The following is an 18,412-nucleotide window of genomic DNA, read 5'->3' on the forward strand; positions in this document are numbered from 1 at the left end:
CACCCCTTAAAGAACCATTGGTGTTAGAGGAGACAGTTTGGAGGCTGTTATAAGTAGCATAAGTAAGAAATAATGAGGGCTCTGAACCAAACCATTAGTAGGATGGATGGATGAAGAGGAGATGAATATGAAAGAGATTTAAGAAGGAAAATCAGGAGGTCCTAGAAAGCAGTATAGGGTCAAGGGCAAGGAAAATAATTTAGTTTCAGCTAGGTACATTCTTCACAATCAACCTGTGAAAATAATTTAGTTTCAGCTAGGTACATTCTTCACAATCAACCATTTTAGCTAGAAAATGGCAGGATTTGAACCCATGTCTAACACAAAAGCTTTTTGTTTTACTTAGGGCAGAGTTCGAAGAGGTAGTCATAGCAAGGAGATGATGCCTTTCTTAGTGATAAGAGAGAAGATAGGTGAGGCACCGAAGAGATTTTGAAGTACAGACACAGAGGGGGATGTAGGAGGAGTTTATTAACCCCATAGGTTGGTCCAGTACAGGATTATAATGATGGCAGACTTGGCCAGGATGAGTGTTGGGAATATGGAGGAACCTAGAATATTCTGAGTTACTGCCAGACTGGATGCTCTAAGGTATTGTGTTTGAGCTGAGTGGGCAGTGGAGATGTCCAAAGGAAGAAAGGCCCTCTTCCAGCTATGATTTTTGCCTTGTTACACTGCAGGATGGATTCATGCTGTGCTGACCCCCGTGGACTGCCTTGCCTTTGGAGGGAATTTCTTACACAGCCTTAATATTGAAATGCAGCTCAAGTGAGTCCTGAAGCTCTGGTGATCCCAAGTTGGCCATTTCCATCTGCTGGAGTCCTTGAGTTCTCCCCTATAGTGAGGAGTACAGCATAGAAGGAGGCGAGATGATCATAAAGGAATGGATATTGGTTCCTGATGATGTTCAGTGGAGGATGAATACCTCTTCCTCACTTAACAGTTATGTGACTATCAAGTCACATAATCTTTGAGCTCAAATTTCCTAACCCATAAAATAAAGTCTTAAAGGATAGTTGTGAGGATTAGAGATAATGGATACAAAGCATCCAGAACAATACCTGATACGTAGTAGGTGCCCAGTAAACAGTATCCTCATCATTGTTATTGTAACTACTTCTTCCAGAGCCTATGAGATTGAGAAACGGTTGAGCACAGCAGACCTCTTCAAGTTCCCCAACTTTGAGACCATCTGTTGGTATGTGGGAAAGCACATCCTGGATATCTTTCGAGGTATGGAGCCCTTTGCCAACTGTCCTTTTTGCCCTGTTCTCATAACCAACACCTCAATCAAGATACAGTACTATTCCATCACCACAAAAATCTCTGTAGTGCTACCCCTTTATAATCTCACCCACTCTCTCCCGTTGAACTATCCATAACTTTAGGAAACCACTGATCTGTTTTTCATCTCTCTAATTTTGTCATTTCAAGAATGTTATAAAAATGGAACCAAATGTTGTGATCTTTTGAAATTGGCTTTTTTATTAAGTATAATGTAGGGTAAGGCATGGATTTTAAATATCATTTAATAAAAGGAGCTGAGAAAATTGGATCACAGTAAAATTATTCCTATTCTTAAAATAAGAAACTCAGTCTGAATAGTGTCAGAGTTCTCTAGATATCCCTCCCCCAGGGACAAGGCCCAGTCCTACGGTGACCTCATTGGTTTGGTCTTGGGTATCAGCCCAAGTGGAAGCCAACCTACTGGGTTTCTTCTTTCCTGGTTTGCTCTGAAATAGAGTGGCTCCCTTACTCAGACCTGAGATTTCCCAAGTGACTTGGCCAGGAAGAGTTACAAAGAACCTCAGAGGCCAATGAGTATAGTCTCTTATGCAATACCTCAAGCCCTTATTCTGCCACCTAGATAGGCTGTCATGTAAGTGTTCATTCAGGGGCTAGATGACTAACTGCTTATTATCTGTTCTGAACATCTTAGTTCAGTAGAAAATTCTTTATTGAGCCTAAATTTGGATGTTTGTTATAATCTCCTCCTGGAGTAACTCAGAACAAGGCATTAATGGCTCTTCAGATCTGTGTAGGTGGCAATTGTGGTCCTCTTGAGTGTTCATATTTTGAAACCCAAGAGGCAGAGTAGTGTAGAAGGAAGACTGGTGTCAGATTCTGACAGACGTGGTTTCAGTCTTGACTTTGTCACTTACCAGGTATGGCCTTTGTATTCTTTGCCTCTCTGGGCCTTATTTTCTGAACTATAAAATGAAGACGATATCTGGCTTACAGGGTTGGGTATAGGGTTCAATGAGATAGTAGATGTCAAGGTACTCATAAAATGAACACCATTATAAGAACTGAGATCTAGAGTTGTGCTCAGAACCTTGAACATTTTCTCTGGTTGCCTGAAAAAAGTAAAAAGTCCTTCACTTTCCTGCATGGTTTCTTTGACACTCTACCTTCCTCTTTCCCCCTGTAGGTTTGCGAGAAAACAGGAGACACCCTGCCTCCTACCTGGTCCATGGTGGTAAAGCCCTGAACTTGGCCTTTAAAGCCTGGACAAAGAAAGAAGTAAATATACTTATTTCTCTATCTACTTTAGAGGTCTACTGTCAGTAGGGACTGGCTTTGGGAAGATCTTCTGGGGACGTAGAAGATACCAGGGAGGTTTGTGGGCTCCTGGCATTAGAGTGGAGGACAGAAGAGTATTAAGAAAGAAAAACTTCACCTGTAATTTTAACATTCACACAGGGAATTAACATGCAAGTATATTTTGTATTGTTTTTTTGTAATATGCATTTTTAAAACATGATTTCTATCACCCTGTACATATAATTTTGTATCTGAATTGATTGGTTTATCTTAATTTTTCTGTGTCACCAAGTTCTCCAGAAACATTGATAGTTACATGATATTCTTTTGCTGGGATGTACCATCCTTACCTAACCACTTGTTTATTGTTGCTTCCTTTTTATTTATTTATTTGGGGAATAGTTCTAGAAAATCATGCGGTAAATATCTATTTGCATTAGTCTTTGTCCTTCATGTCTTGATTGTTTCTTCAGGATAGATTCCTAGAAGAGCAATTGTTAAATAAAGTATATGAAAAATGTAAGACTCTTGATGCATGCTGCCAAAATGGCTTTTTAGGAATATACCAATATCCATCTATCCAACTGAATACTAAACAGCTATAAAAGAGATTAAGGAAGCTGTCTATGTACTGATTTGGGAAGACTTCTAGAATTTATCATGTAAAGGTGTCTAACTGTGTGTATAGTGTGCTGCCTTATGTGTAAAGGCGGGGAGGGGATAAGAACTATATTTGTATGTGCTTGTATTTGCCTGAGGACACAATCTGGAGGGATTCAGAAGAAAGTAATAAAAGTGGTTACCTGTTGGGGTGGGCTAGAGGGGCTGATGGCAGGGACAAAGTTTTTTCAGTATATATCTTTTTATATTGTTTGATTTTTGAGCTATGTGAATGGATTAACTATTCAAAATGTTGGATTTATTTAAAAAAACAATTTTAAGAAATGCAAAAAAGGAAATATCAATATATTCTTTTATACTTCTGATATTCTTGTAGATTCCTTCCCCTGCATACAGTAGTATGAGGAGACTCTTCAGCCACTGAAGGCTTGATTTGCTCAATTTCCCCTTTTCCTGTTGACAGCCTTCCCCTCAAATATTCTTGGACTTCATGTTTGGGGCCTTCTCTTGCTCCCTGGACTCACCTGCACCTGGGCTTTAGCCTTTGATTGTTTTGCCGCATCCCTTAGGTGTGGCTGCCTTGGGTTTCATTTCTTACTGTGCATCCCACCAGCCCCTTGTCTGAAGTGAACTTCTGATTGACTCTGCCTCAGGAACACCTTTAAGGGAGGGAGGTGGGTAGGTCCTAAGCACTCGTGTCCTGGGCCAGGATGGCCTCAAGGACCAAAGAATGGCCCCAGACAGTGTGACCGGAGGGAGCTGGAAGAGAGGAGGACATAGAACTGAGGAGCCCGCACTCATGGAAGAAAACTTCTGTGAAGTGCAAATGATTTCCATGAGAAGCACTTGCTCCTTCACCTTTCCAGAGCCCCTGGGCAGGGAGGAGAGAGCTGTCAGGGTTATCCAGTTGGGTCACATGGGTTCTCAGCCCCCATTGCTGCCCAGCCACCAAAATAAATTCCAGATGATTAAAAGAGTTAAACCATGGGAAGTAAGGAAGAAGTGCTGAGGAATTTTTATCATACTCTCTGGATACAGAATTCAAGTCAAAACTGGTGGACGAAATCACAGAGGAAAAGCTTGAGAGGTCTGTCTGCATAAAGATGTAAATAAAATCGTTAATGAATTAAAAAAGAGATAACCACCAGGTCCCTCCCTGGGTTGCTGTTGGGCTAGCTATGGGCCTGCCTATAGCTGTTCAGCACTGAGTTCTGTGCTCACAAGTGAAGAGGCTGGGTTCTTCCTGAGGTTCTTGACTTTCTGAGGGGTGTGGTTCAAGCTCACAACTAAGTTCTTCACACCTCTTGACACTGTTTTGCAAATATTTCCTCCCAGTCAGTGGTTTGCCTTAACAGTGTTTTTTCAATAAGTCTAATTTATCAGTTTTTCTTTTATGATTCATACTTTTTATGTCCTAAGAAATCTTTGCCTAACCTAAGGTCACAAAGATTTTCTCCTCTGTTTCCTTCGAAAAGGTTTATAGTTTTAGTTATGGCATTTAGTTCTGTAATCCATTTTGAGTCTGTGTATATCTGATGCAAAATATAGAATGAAGGTCTTGTCTTGCATGTGGATATCTGATCAGTCTAAGTACCCTTTCTCCATTGAATTGCCTTGGTAACTGTTGAAAATCAGTTGTTTCTTATGTGTGGATCTATTTCTCATGCCTTTTGTTTGACAGGCTCTGCCAGACCACGAGGATGAAATCCCGGAGACAGTGCGGACTGTTCAGCTCATTAAAGATCTGGCTAGGGAGATCCGCCTGGTGGAAGTAAGAAACATGGGAACAGGGGAGGCATTGGAAAAGGGCTTAAGACTCAAGTGGCAGGTCAGGCTTTTGTAGCTGGCGTGGGAGCTCAGGGGAAGGATTGAGAAGACCCCACCAAGGACCCTATTCATTCATTTAAATAATTATTCTGTGCCTCAAGTATGCCACATGTTGGGCTAGGTGCTTAGGACACATAAATAACTACAGTGCCTGCCCACAAAGAACTCACAATCTAGTAGAGTACCCTGGGCAAAGTTAACCTGTCTGAGCCTCAGTTTCCTCATCCCTAAAGTGGCTATAGCTAATAACTACTGAGGGATTGTTAAGAGGATTGAATAAGGTAATATAGATTGAGCACAAAGTATAAGACTGGGCAGATAGTGGGTGCTCAATAAATTCTGATGGTGGGTCATGTGATTGTGGGTGGTGGAGGTCATAGTAGTAGTTGTTGTTATTAATATTTTGACTCAGTCTCTGCATTCTACAAAATGACAGTTCTCCCGGGTTGAAGATGATTACAAAGCCATGTTTCAACAGGTGGCATATACCACGAGGCAGTGAGGTGTAGTGGTAAGAGACTCAGAGAAACTTGGGTTCTGGTTCCTGCTCTGTCACTTGCTAGCCGTTCAGGGCCTCAGTATCCTTATCTGTAAAGTGGGGACAGTACCACCTTTTCAGAGTTTTGTTATGATTAAGAGCTAATGTATGTAGAGCCCCTTGCACAGTGCCTGGCAGAGTAAGTACTCAATAAATGTGAGCCATTGTTGTTACTAGACTTTGCAGTGAAGAGAGAACTCAGTGTGGGCTGGTGAAGTAGCAGAGGCACCAGAGGAGAATTGGACTTGAAGTTTCAACTTTCCTTTAGCTCAGAAGCTGTAAGATTCCATTTAGCACCCAGAATATAGGCACTAAACATGCTAAAGGGTGGTCAGAGTGCGCTACTGGGAAGTTGGACTTCTAGCCTCACCTCTTGCAGCATGTTCCACTACCTGCACCATTACACCATGGCTTAACGTTGCCCGCCTCCTACCTCATTTTCTTCCACTTCCATCTGTCAGAATCTATCAGGGTTTAGTTAAAATGCCTGTCTTTTCTCTGACTATATAAGTTTTGTATACACGGAACTTTGGGCTGGTTGGAAGAGGACTTAGAGGTGGATCATATCTTTTTCACTGGCTTTCAAATGTTTTGAAGAAGTGAAATCCTTTTTTTCAAATGAAATCTTACATGGAAGCTCAATATATGCAACCAATTGAAGCATAACTACTATGAATAAGTAGCAGTTACGAAGGTGGGAGGCTTAGAGCTCCACTTACTTCTCTTATTTGCCTTCCACCTACCTCCAATCCTCAGGGCTCTTCCCAAGAAGTTCAAAGAAGCCACAGAGCATCTTTGAAAACCAGTCTGTTCCTTTAAATTTACAGCTGAGAAAACAGATCCCCAGAGTGATCAGAGCACTTACCCTTGGTCACAGAGCTAATGAGTAAGCAGATTTAGAACTAGAAGCTCTCTTCTCTTAAATCCTGTAGTCCTTAGAGTTGGAACCACACATTTTAGTACTCAATTATTTTCTGTCTCATGTCAACTGCTCTTGGAGTCTTTTCTCTCCAATTTTGATAGTAGTGCTGGGCTTTTTCTCTGCTCGTCTTCTTACTCGTCAATGGCTGGGTAAAGAAATGCCACCCGGTAAATTCTTGATGACTTACTGTGCAAAAACTAGGGTGTGCATAAGTGCCTATGTGGAGCATCTTTAAACCCCTTCATGGCAGTACCACTAGTGCCATGAACAGACCTCTGCTCTTAGTGTAGAGAGAACCCTTGAGTAAGCTCTAACCCCTCATGTCCTAACACTCTTGTAGGATATCTTCCAACAGAACGTTGGGAAGACGAGCAATATCTTTGGGCTGCAGAGGATCTTCCCAGCCGGCTCCATTCCCTTAACCAGGCCAGCCCATTCCACTTCAGTATCCATGTCCAGGCTGTCACTGCCCTCCAAAAGTGGTTCAAAGAAGAAAGGCCTGAAGCCCAAGGAATTCTTCAAGAAGGCAGAGCGAAAGGGCAAGGAGAGCTCAGCCTTGGGGCCTGCTGGCCAATTGAGCTATAATCTCATGGACACATACAATCATCAGGCACTGAAGACAGGCTCTTCCCAGAAAGCAAAGGTGGGTGCTGGCCAATGGGTTCAGCCCAACCCTTTTGGGTCCCTTGGAAGAGCAGAGTATCAAAAGGAAAGGCTCTCCTGTCCTCCCACCTCCCTTAGGGCCCCTGGTGTTTGGCTGCCAGTCCCACTCATTTAACAGGCATTTATTGAGACCTTGTCTATGCTGGGCACTGTGATAGCTGCTGCAGACAATAACCCTCAAGAGGCCAACAGGCTAGTGAAAAAGATAGGCATAAAAAGAAATGAGTGCAATGAGATGTTGTGGATGCCACAATTAAGGGTGAGTGTGGGACCCTGAGACACAGGGGAGGGGATGATTGTATCTGGGTAGGGATGATGGTCAGGAGCTCTTCTCAGAAAGCATGAAACTTGAGCTGATCTTGAAATACTAGGATAAGAATGATATTTGAGTACATGGTATATGAGTGGCAGGTTGGAGTCTTGAACAGATTTTTTAGAAAAGTCCTCCTCCAGGGCCCCACCTTGCTTAAAGATTGTGGTACCCTCCATGGGCATGTGAAGATGCTCCACCCTCCTTTTAGGGAACATGTTTTGCAAGATTGACAGGTTTCCCCTGAGCCAGCCATACATTCTCAACCTTCTGCTCTAGTGATCATTTGGGTTGGGGATGGGGGGACAGCATAGTTGAAGACCTTGGTTCAGGTGGTTTTGATAGTGAACTCCACCAGTAAAACCAGAGGGCACTGGTTATTCTGATTCACATGGGAGTTCCAGACAGGTGACAACTGAGCCTCCTCCTCCTGCAGTTCAACATCACTGGCACCTGCTTGAATGACTCAGATGATGACTCGCCAGACTTGGACCTTGATGGGAATGAGGGCCCGCTGGCCCTATTGATGTCTAATGGCAGGTGAGGTGGGAAGAAGAAGCAGAGATGCTGGGATTTTTGGTAGCAATATGCAAGGCATGGAATTGGGACCCGGGGCTGGGACATGGGTGAGGGAGGGACTGTACTTGGGGAAATACCCAGATATTATCAGAAAACATTGCTTAGTACAGAGAACCATGGTAGTGCTGGGAGTGGGTAAGGGGAGAGGTCTGGAACTAATTGGCAATTCTGAGAAAAATCTTGTATAAGTTCTAGAAATTTCAGCAAGTCAGTGGATCAGAACTGTTGTCAGGAATAGGTAGTATAGTATACTGGTTAAGAGCAGTAGTTTTTTATATACCTTTTGCGATTCAATTTTTAGGAACTTATTTTGCAGAAATATTTTCCAGGTGTGTGAAAGAGTATTTCTCTTTCACTATATTTATAGTGAAATATATTTCACTATGTCATTGTAATAGTAAATAGTTGGAAGCGTTCATTAATAAGGGTTGGATAAATTATGGTACATCTATGGAATAGAATACTGTGTAACTTAGAATGAGTTTAGTATCTATTGATGTGAAAAGATTTCCAAGATACATTTTAAGTGGAAAAAATCAGGTTGCAAGATAATATATGGGGATAGTTCATTTTAATTTTTTAAAAAGGCATGTATGCATATGTGTGTGTGTAAAAAAGTAACGTACAGTCTTTTACATTTATTTATTTGGCTGTATTGGATCTTAGTTGCAGCATGTGGGATCTCTGTTGTGTCATGTAGCATCTTTCATTGTGGAACAGGGACTCAGTAGTTATGATGCGCGGGCTCTATGGTTGTGCCATATGGGCTCCAGAGCATGCGGGTATCAGTAGTTGCAGTATGTGTGCTGTCGAGTTGAGACACACAGGCTCCACAGCACATGGGCTCAGTAGTTACGGCATGTGGCTTTGTGGCATGTAGAATCTTAGTTCCTGACCAGGGATTGAATTCCCTGCATTGCAAGGTGGATTCTTAACCACTGGGCAACCAGGGAAGTCCCTTGCCTTTATTTTTAATTTAACTTTTTAAAAGAGGTTTAAAATTTATGCAGTTTAAAATTCAATAAGTGTGAAAAAATACATAGGAAAAAATTTTGCTCCCACCCTTCTCTGTTCTCCAGTTTTCCCCTCACACATGGAACACCAGTGTCAGTGCTTTCCTTCCAGAGATGTTTATACACATTCACTCAAATATATCAATGTTTGTTATATATTTTATGTTTGTCACACCAAACTTGTAACAGTAGTTATCTCTGGAAAGTAGGATAGGGGAGGCAAGAGAGGAAATTTTCACTTCAAAAGCATTTGAATTTTGTACAGTGAATATATATTAGTTTTCTTAAAATAATTTTTAGCAGACTGTTTTCTAAAAGAATAAAAGCACATCTTGACAAAAAGCTTGAGCTTGGGAATCAGACAATCCCAAATTTGAATCCCAGCTCTGACACATATCTGCATCTCTCTGTCTTCATTTTATCTGTTCTATAGATAAAACTTATCTTAGGGTTGTTGGAGGACTAAATGAAGTAATGTATGTAAAGTGCTTATTGCAGGTCCCGGCACATAGTAAATGTTTAATAAATGGTTGCTTTTATAAATATAATAATGAAGTTGAAAATGAAAGATGACAGTGGTGGTGATGATGATGATAGTTGTGGGTATGGCCAGAAGCTAACTAGGTTGTCAGAAATCCTCAAACATGTAGGGAGGCAGAGGAAGATGGTAGAAGTTATTTTCTGGACACTCAGAACACCAGACAGGAGCAGTCAAGAGCTAAGTATAGAGTATGAACAGTGTAGGAACATGAGGAACAAGGATACTTTAACAGCCTTTTTGTAGGAAAAGATTGTTTTCAGATCTCAAGGGTGAGTATAGTAAGTCTACCTGGCTGGGAAATACAGGAAAAGGGAGTGTGAAGGCAGGGCAGATTCTGAAAGCAGCAGAGCTATCTTTGTGGTTTGAGAACATAGTTACTCAAGAATAAGATAGACTGAGCATTGCCTTTGTCTAGAACCTATGGTTGGTCTGCTGGGGAAGAGAAAGTTGAGAGTCCTGAGGTTCCAGCCTGTAATGGTTATTAAGGACACGAGACATTTTCCCTTTCCTCATCAGTCTTCCTTGTGCTGCTTCTAGTACTTCCTTCCACCTGCTAGAGGCTGCTGCTAAGTGAGCCTAGGGAGTCCAGGTACAGTAATATTTACAGACGATATGATACTTATTATGTCTGATCTTTTCTCCAGAATAGTGCCATGTTTTGTGGAGGCTGAGGTGCAAATAAAACAAGATTGGCTGTATGTTGATAATTGCTGAAACTTAGCTGGGTCCTAGATACATGGAGTTTTTAATATTTTTTAAGTTTGACATTTTTAATAATTAGAAGTTAATAAAAGATCAAGGTTGAATAGCTACCATTTATTGAGCACCTGCTTTGTGTCAGACTCTATGTTAGCAATTTACATACATTATTTAGCCCTTACAACAACCCTTAGGGGTAAGTGTTGTTATCCCTATTTTACTAATGTGGGAAAGTGAGACCCAGAGAACTATAAGATTAGCTACTATTGGGTCACTTGTTATATGTCAGTCTCTACATTAGCTCATTAATCCTCCCAGCAACCCTTTGAGGTAGAAAACAGCTAATTCACTAAAAGCCAGTTCACCAAATGACTATTTGTTGAATGTATACTCACTTACCAAAAACTTGTTTCTCTTGACTTATAAGGCTTATTTGAGCAGTTTGTACTGGTTAACATTGTTTACCATGTGTGGTAGAATTATTAAGATTTAAGCTACTTTTGAATTCTTTCTACTTTATATATTTTAACACGTTTTTTGAGATATAATTTACATATCATATAATTAACCTTTTTTAAGTGTATAATTAAATGACTGTTAGTAAACTTAAAGAATATGCAACTGTCACCACAATCCAATTTTGGAACACTTCTATCACATCAAATAGATCACTCATATCCACTTACATTCAGTCCTGGTTTTCTTCCCCAGACCCAGGCAACCAGTAATCTTCTTTCTATCACTATGAATTTGCCTTTTTAGATACTTCATATAAATGGAAGTCATTTAGTTCCTATGTAGTCTCTTGTGTCTGGCTTCTTTCACTTAACGTGTTTCTGAAGTTCATCCATGATGTAGAATCTATCATTAATTGATTCCTTTTTATTGGTGAATAGTATTTCATTGTGTGGATCTACCACATTTACTTTATCCATTCTCTAGTTGATGGTCATTTGAATTGGTTATGCTTTTTGACTGTTATGAATAATGGTGCTCATGAGCATTTGTATGCTAGTTTATGTGTGGAAATGTTTTTTTTTTCTCACTTAGAAATAAAATTTAGGGTCATATGGTAACTCTGTTTAGCTTTCTAAGTAACTGCCAAAATTTATCCCAAAGCATCTACCATTTTACACCCCCACCAGCAATTATGAGTTTTTCCATATATTATCTAATGCTTATTATTGCCCATCTTTTTTATTGTAGCCATTTTGATGGATGTAAAGTGGTATCTTATTGTGGTTTTAATTTGCATTTCCCTAATGACTAATGATGTTGAGCATCTTTTGGTGTGATTATTGGACATTTATGTATCAACTTTAGAGAAATGTCTATTCAGATCTTTTACTTACTTTCTAATTCGTTTTGTCTTTGTTGTGTTCTAAGAGTTATTTAAATATTCTGGATACACATCCTTTTCCAGATAAATGATTTACAAATATTTTCTCCCAGTCTGTGGCTGGTCTTTTCTTTTTTAATGGTATCTTTTGAAGCACAAATGTTTTGAATTTTACCTAATCCCAGGCCACAAGATATTTTCCTACGTTTTCTTTTAGAAGTTTTATAGATTTAGCTTTTACATTTAGATATATGATCCATTTTTAGTTAATTTTTGTGTGTGATATAAGGTAAGAGTTCACATTCATTTTTTTGCATGTAATATCCACTTATTTCAGCATCATTTGTTAAAAAGACTGTTCTTTCTCCACTGAATTGCCTAAGCACCTTTGTCAGAAATCAATTGACTATAAATTTAAGGGTTTAGGTCTAAATTCACGGTTCTGTTCCATTCATTTTTATCCTTATGCCAATATCATACTACCTTGATTACTGTAGCTTTATAGTAAATTTTTAAATTGAGTAGTATAAGTCCTCCAACTTTGTTCTTTTTTGAAATTGTTTTGGCCATGTACATAGCCTTTGTATGCCCATATACATTTTAGTATCAGTTTATTAATCTCCACAAAACTAGATGCATTAGATAGGATTGCATTGAATCTATAGAACAATTTGGAGAGAATTGCCTTTGTGTGAGACTGTTTTTATGTTCTCCTTCACTCTCTCTCCAGTACCAAGAAGGTGAAGAGCTTATCTAAGTCTCGGCGAGCAAAGATCGTGAAGAAGGCAGACAAGGCTAGGGTGGTGTCAGAACAGGTGATGGAGGATGAATTGGACTTGGATTCAGATGATGAACTGCAGATTGATGAGAGACTGGGAAAGGAGAAGGCGACCCTGTTAATAAGACCAAGTATGTATTTGTTCTTTTTCTGTCTTGCCCTGCCCATTTCAGTTTGGTTTTGGTCCCTTCAGTAGACTTGGGACCTTAGGCCTGAGCTTGTTGACTTTCTGATTTACCAGCTCTGTAGGCTTTCTTTGCTCTAGAGATTAATTTATGAACTAATTCCTTACCTCCCTAAATTACTTATCTGTGGTCATTACTTTCAGGAAAATTATAGTTTTATTCTCTTTCTCCTGGATATTTGGCTCAGATACTAACCTTAGCTTCATGGTAAGTACATTCTGTTGCTTTCTAGAATTTCCCCGAAAGCTGCCTCGTGCGAAGCCTTGCTCGGACCCCAATCGAGTTCGTGAACCAGGAGAAGTTGAGTTTGACATTGAGGTAGGAGCCTTCCCTGTTTCTTATCTTCTGCTTGTTCTGGTTACAGAACCAGAATATGATTTGTCATTTTAGTTGAGGTTGGGGGAGACATCCTATGCATTCAGTTCCTAAAATATTTATAAAGTGAAAGATTGTATGCTAAGTGCTCCTGAATATATAAATGGAAGATTATACTTTAGTTGAAATATTTAAAAAATCTTTAATATAGAGTAGACTAAAAGGCAGTGTGATGTAGCAGAAAGAGTATCTGATTTGGAATATCTGATTGTGACTTTACATACATATTTAACTTCACTGAGCCTTAGTTTCCTTATCTGTAAAATGGGAGTTAGTACTTGCCTCACAAAGATGCTTCAGAGACTAAGATGAAAAAACAAATATTCTGCTTAGTACTTGGTAGATACTTGGTGCTCAGAAGATATTAGTGTCAACCATATATTAGGGCCTGGGCAGCTGAGGTGATACCCCTTTTCTCCAACAGGAGGACTATACAACAGATGAGGACCTTATAGAAGGGGTCGAAGGCAAGCTTGGAAATGGGAGTGGAGCCGGTGGAATTCTTGATCTGCTCAAGGCCAGCAGGCAGGTGGGGGGACCTGACTATGCTGCCCTCACGTGAGTACTGGCTTTGTTCTCCCCTTTCTAGGTGATCAGACAACACACACCCCCACCTGCCACCTTTGGCTAGGTCAGCCAATCAGTAGGTATTAATTGAGTCATTTTAAAGGGACAAAGAATTATCCAGGGCATTTGGGCTGAAAGAATAAAGTAGACATGAAATCTGTCCTGAGATATTTAAGATATGACTTAGAAAGGATGTACAGACTTCAAGGGCAGTGAGTCTGGGGTTCTTTGGAAGTCAGAAGAGGCATGAAAAGAGAACTGGGCCTTTTCTGGATCTTGTTTTTTTTTTTTTTTTTTTTTTTCTTTAAAAAAAAAGAATGCGGCCTGTGCGAATAGGAAGGGAGGTGCACCCTTGTTCTTGCCACTTTGCCTGCTGTCTATGGAGAGACTTCAGTCAAGAAGCACTGGCCTTTTTATGGAAATAGTCTTTGATACTATTTTGATCTTTAGTTTTGTTTCTAGTTTTTCACTTGGGATGATTCTCTCGTGCTTGTTCCTATCTTGACCCAGGCAGCTCTTGTCCCTCCTCCCTGACTATTCTGATGACTAGTTTCCTCTGACAACTAGAGAAACTCCTTCAGCATTTCTTTTCTGTCCCTTACAGTGAGGCTCCTGCCTCTCCCAGCACTCAGGAGGCTATCCAGGGCATGCTGTGCATGGCCAACCTGCAGTCCTCATCATCCTCACCAGCTACCTCCAGCCTGCAGGCCTGGTGGACCGGAGGGCAGGACCGAAGCAGCACGAGCTCCAACAGTGGGCTGGGCACAATGTCTAGCAGTCCTGCTTCCCAGCGCACCCCAGGGAAGCGGCCCATCAAGCGGCCAGCCTACTGGAAAACCGAAAGCGAGGAGGAAGAGGAGAACGCCAGTCTTGATGAACAGGACAGCTTGGGAGCATGCTTCAAGGATGCAGAGTATAGTAAGGGCAGCTGAGCACTGGAGTCAAGGCTAGGAGGGCTCCCCCTAGCCCCAATCTCAATCCCAAATCCAGTCCAGGACAGTCTGTAGTGAGCAAAGGCCTGGCCATAAGCCTGATACTCAGTTTCTCTGTGCTGTATTTTCTTAATCTGTAAAATGGGAATATCTTACAAGTTGATGTACAGACTACCTGGCACAGTGTCTTGCTTATGGGAGGCCCTCAAAAAATGATAGCTATTATAGGGACTTCCCTGGTGGTTCAGTGGTTAAGGCTCCGTGCTCCCAGTGCAGGGGGCCTGAGCTCAATCCCTGGTCAGGAAGTTAGATCTCGCCTGCCACAACGAAGATCCAGTGCAGCCAAATTTAAATAAATAATTTTTTTAATGGTAGCTATTATCCATTTTTAGCATTGTCCAGTTATCACTGCAGGTGACTCTTTTTTCCCTTTTGCCTATTATACTTCCACTTGTTGTTGTTTAGTTGCTCAGTCGTGTCCGACTCTTTGCGACCCCATGGAATGTAGCCTACCAGGCTTTTCTGTCTATGGGATTTCCCAGGCAAGAATACTGGAGTGGGTTGCCATTTCCTCCTCCAGCGGACTTTCCCTATCCAGGGATTGAATCCACATCTCCTGCATTGGCAGATGGATTCTTTATCACTGAGCCACAAGGGAAGCCCCTTTACTTCCATTACCTGTATCATTTGTGTTATGTGTTGTTCAGTTCATCTCTTGCAAAGGTATATGACTTTTTAGTGGGCTTTTCACATTTAATAGATGACTCCTTTTTTAAACTAAAATGTATTGAGTATGCAGTGTATAAAACACTTTTTTTATAGTGCAACTGAGTTGTAGGTTTTCGTTTTAACATTATTTTAAAAAGTAATCCTTGATGACCAAAAGTAGGACAGAGAAAGCAAAAATTCCCTTTGACTAACATTCTCCCCTCTCTGAGGAAGTTATCCAGAGGTAACATTTATTATCAGTTTGAAGTATACCTTTTAATTTTTTGTGTTTATACCCATTTGTAGACATAAATAGAGGTATAGTTTTGTTTTTGTGTATGTGGTTCTACAACTTGCTTGGATTTCTTTCAACATCAGTATGTAGAGGTCTACTTCATCAATGCATTGAGATCTACATGCTGCATAGTAGTCTGAAGCATAGGTGTACCATCATTTGTTTAACTGTCCCCTACTGGTTAACATTTAGGTTATTTCTAATTTTTAGTGTTATGAAAATTCTTGTAAATAACCTTTTGTTTTCATGTGCCAGTTAGCATTTCTCTAAAGTAGCTAGACCTGCTGAGTTGAAGGGTATATACAAAATAAATGTTAATGGTGCTGAATTCCCTCCACAAGGGTCAGTATATGAGCAGTGTATGAGAAATACCTGTTTCCCTACAGCCTTACCAACAGTGGTAATTTTTAATTTTTGCCAATCTGATGGCAAAAACTGGTGTCACAGTTTGTTTTATATGTTTATTGACTTGTGCTTATTCCTTTCCTGTGAATTAATTACTCAGTTATTCACTCATTGTTAGAATGTTAGTTTTTCTTATTGATTTATAAGAATTCTTTATATATTCTCAATTTGTTGGAGTTTTTTTTTAGTCTCTTGCTTGTATTTTAATTTTACTTATGGTATCTTAGTGTGTAGTAGATTTCAGTTTTTACATAGTCGTCTTTGTCAACATTTTGTATTTTATGTTTTGGTAAGAAAATTTCTTATATTTTCACCTAAAAAGTATATAGAAGTTAAAATTTTATTTTTTCTGGAATTAAGTTTTATGAATTGTGGGAGGTAAGACTCTAACTTATTATTTTCCACACGGATAGTCATTTGCCCCAATAACCATTTATTGACTAGTTCATCAATTATCCCCTGATTTGAAGCTCTTCTTCTGTCTTAAACTAAATTTCCTTATATGTGTGGATTTCTTTCCTTTTTTTTTTTTTTTTTTAGGGGATGGGGTGCTGAGTGGCTTGTGGGATCTTAGTTCCCTGATCAGGGATTGAACCCATACCCTCATCAGTAAAAGCACAGAGTCCTAACCACTGGACTTCAAGGAATTCCCTGAATTTGTTTTTCTGCTCTATTTCCAGTTCTATTGCTAAATAGCTATATTACTTTGGGCAAGCTAATTAACTTCTCTGTGATAATAGTACTTACCTCTTAGATTGTTGTGAGGAATAAATGAATTATACGTAAAGCAATTAGAATATTGCCCAGCACATAATAAGTGCTGTGTGTTAGATGTTATTAATAATACTCTGTTCCATAAAACCAATTTGTCCATTCCTGTGGCACTACCTCATAGGTTAGTTACTACAGGCCTTGTGTCTGGTAGAGCAGATCCCCTCTGCAGAACTTGCTTTGGACCTAAGGAGAACAAGGATGTTCAGCAAGCCCATTATGTCTGGGTTGAACTGTGATTAGTCTTAATTTGTTGCCAAGTTTCCCTGGCTACTCATCCTACCTTTAGCAATCATATTGACCAATAGGATTAGGGTTAGGGGAACTAACCTTAATAAGATTACCTTAAGTAATCCTTGCCCAATTTGAACCCATTTGCATTTGCACCCAGTACTGTACTGGGTAATCAGTGGATCCTTTGTAGCCTTAAACTCTGCCTGGGCTTCTTTTAGAAGTAGGTTCTTGAGGGTATTTGCTCAAGATAGATAGCAACTTCATTAAATTAAAATCTGATCTAGAGCCTAGTCATCAGCAGTCTCACAGGGAGAAGTGTCTTCACAACTTCTTCATGTACACTTTCCACCATCCTCCTCGCCCACTGGCACTTAATTTTGTAGAAAACAAAGCCACCATTTGCCCTTCCTGATAGGAGGCACTGTTGTAGGATTTTTAGCTTTTATATGTAGATCTTCATATATAGGTTTTCTCTGAAATGTGAGAAAACTTACCACTGATTGGTTAAAAACAACATGCCAGGGAAAATTGCTTTTGAACCAGTGCAACTTCTAGATGACATTGCTGTCATTCTGCCATTTACCTTTGAATAGTCACAAAACAGGCCATCTTGTCCTTTTGTCTTCAAACACGGTCTATCTCTATTCAGTCTTTCTTATATATCTCTTCTTCAGTTTATTACAATGTATTTTATTTTATAGTTTGGTTCCCATTGGAAATGGCACTTTTTATCTATCATATTTTCCAATTGGCTTTTGCTAGTATGCAGAAAAATAGTTGATTTTTCTATATTGTTCCTGTGTTACCTTACTATACTCTTGTTAGTTCTGTTAGTTTAGTTTTTCAGGTAATTGTCTTGGGCTCTTGAAGTAGGTGATCTATGTCCCCTATCTTAGTTTGCTAGGGCTGCCATAACAAAATACCACAGACTGGATGGCTGGAAGTGAAGTGAAGTGAAAGTTGCTCAGTCATGTCCAACTCTTTGCGATCCCATGGACTGTAGCCTGCCAGGCTCCTCTCTCCATGGAATTCTCCAGGCAAGAATACTGGACTGGGTAGCCGTCCCCTTCTCCAGGGAATCTTTCCAACCCAGGGATCAAACCCAGGTCTCCCACATTACAGGTAGGTTCTTTACCATCTGAGCCAACAAGGAAGCCCAAGAATACTGGAGTAGGTAACCTATCCCTTCTCCAGGAGATCTTCCTGACCCAAGAATTGAACCAGGGTCTCCTGCATTGCAGGTGGATTCTTCACCAGCTGAGCTACCAGGGAAGCCCACAGAACAATAGAAATTATTCTTTTCACATTTCTTGAGGCTAGAAATTCAAGATCAAATTATTAGCAGAGTTGCTTTCTCCTGAGGACTCACCTTGGCTTGCAGATGATCTCCCTCTTGCTACATTTTCACGAGGTGATCCCCTATGCATACAGGCTCCTATTGTCCCTCTGTATATCCCAATCTCTTCTTAAAAAGGGAGCAGTCTGATTGGGTTAGGGCCCACCCTAGTGGCCTCATTTTAATCTAATTACCTCTTTCAAAGCCTTATCTCCAAATACAGTCATAGT

The 18,412-nt window shown here is 40.2% G+C and overlaps 1 protein-coding gene across 9 annotated transcripts in view; it reads left to right on the top strand.

The window, feature by feature from the left end:
* The window catches only part of PHF8 (PHD finger protein 8), a 95,559-nt gene that overhangs the window by 45,433 nt on the left and 31,714 nt on the right, over positions 1 to 18,412 (top strand). For 7 of the 9 annotated variants that reach the window (XM_025276827.2, XM_025276819.2, XM_025276823.2 and 4 more), the window contains 10 exons: positions 681 to 768; positions 1,127 to 1,233; positions 2,432 to 2,523; positions 4,847 to 4,936; positions 6,793 to 7,095; positions 7,862 to 7,965; positions 12,327 to 12,505; positions 12,792 to 12,877; positions 13,359 to 13,492; positions 14,106 to 14,419. In XM_025276827.2, the coding sequence (XP_025132612.1) occupies positions 681 to 768; positions 1,127 to 1,233; positions 2,432 to 2,523; positions 4,847 to 4,936; positions 6,793 to 7,095; positions 7,862 to 7,965; positions 12,327 to 12,505; positions 12,792 to 12,877; positions 13,359 to 13,492; positions 14,106 to 14,419 (1,497 nt within the window). The remainder of the gene's footprint in view (positions 1 to 680; positions 769 to 1,126; positions 1,234 to 2,431; positions 2,524 to 4,846; positions 4,937 to 6,792; positions 7,096 to 7,861; positions 7,966 to 12,326; positions 12,506 to 12,791; positions 12,878 to 13,358; positions 13,493 to 14,105; positions 14,420 to 18,412) is intronic. The other 2 variants (XM_025276824.2, XM_044937257.1) reach the window with 2 other exon arrangements.

Source organism: Bubalus bubalis, chromosome X (genome assembly GCF_019923935.1).
Source record: "Bubalus bubalis isolate 160015118507 breed Murrah chromosome X, NDDB_SH_1, whole genome shotgun sequence".
NCBI classification, from domain to species: Eukaryota; Metazoa; Chordata; class Mammalia; order Artiodactyla; family Bovidae; genus Bubalus; species Bubalus bubalis.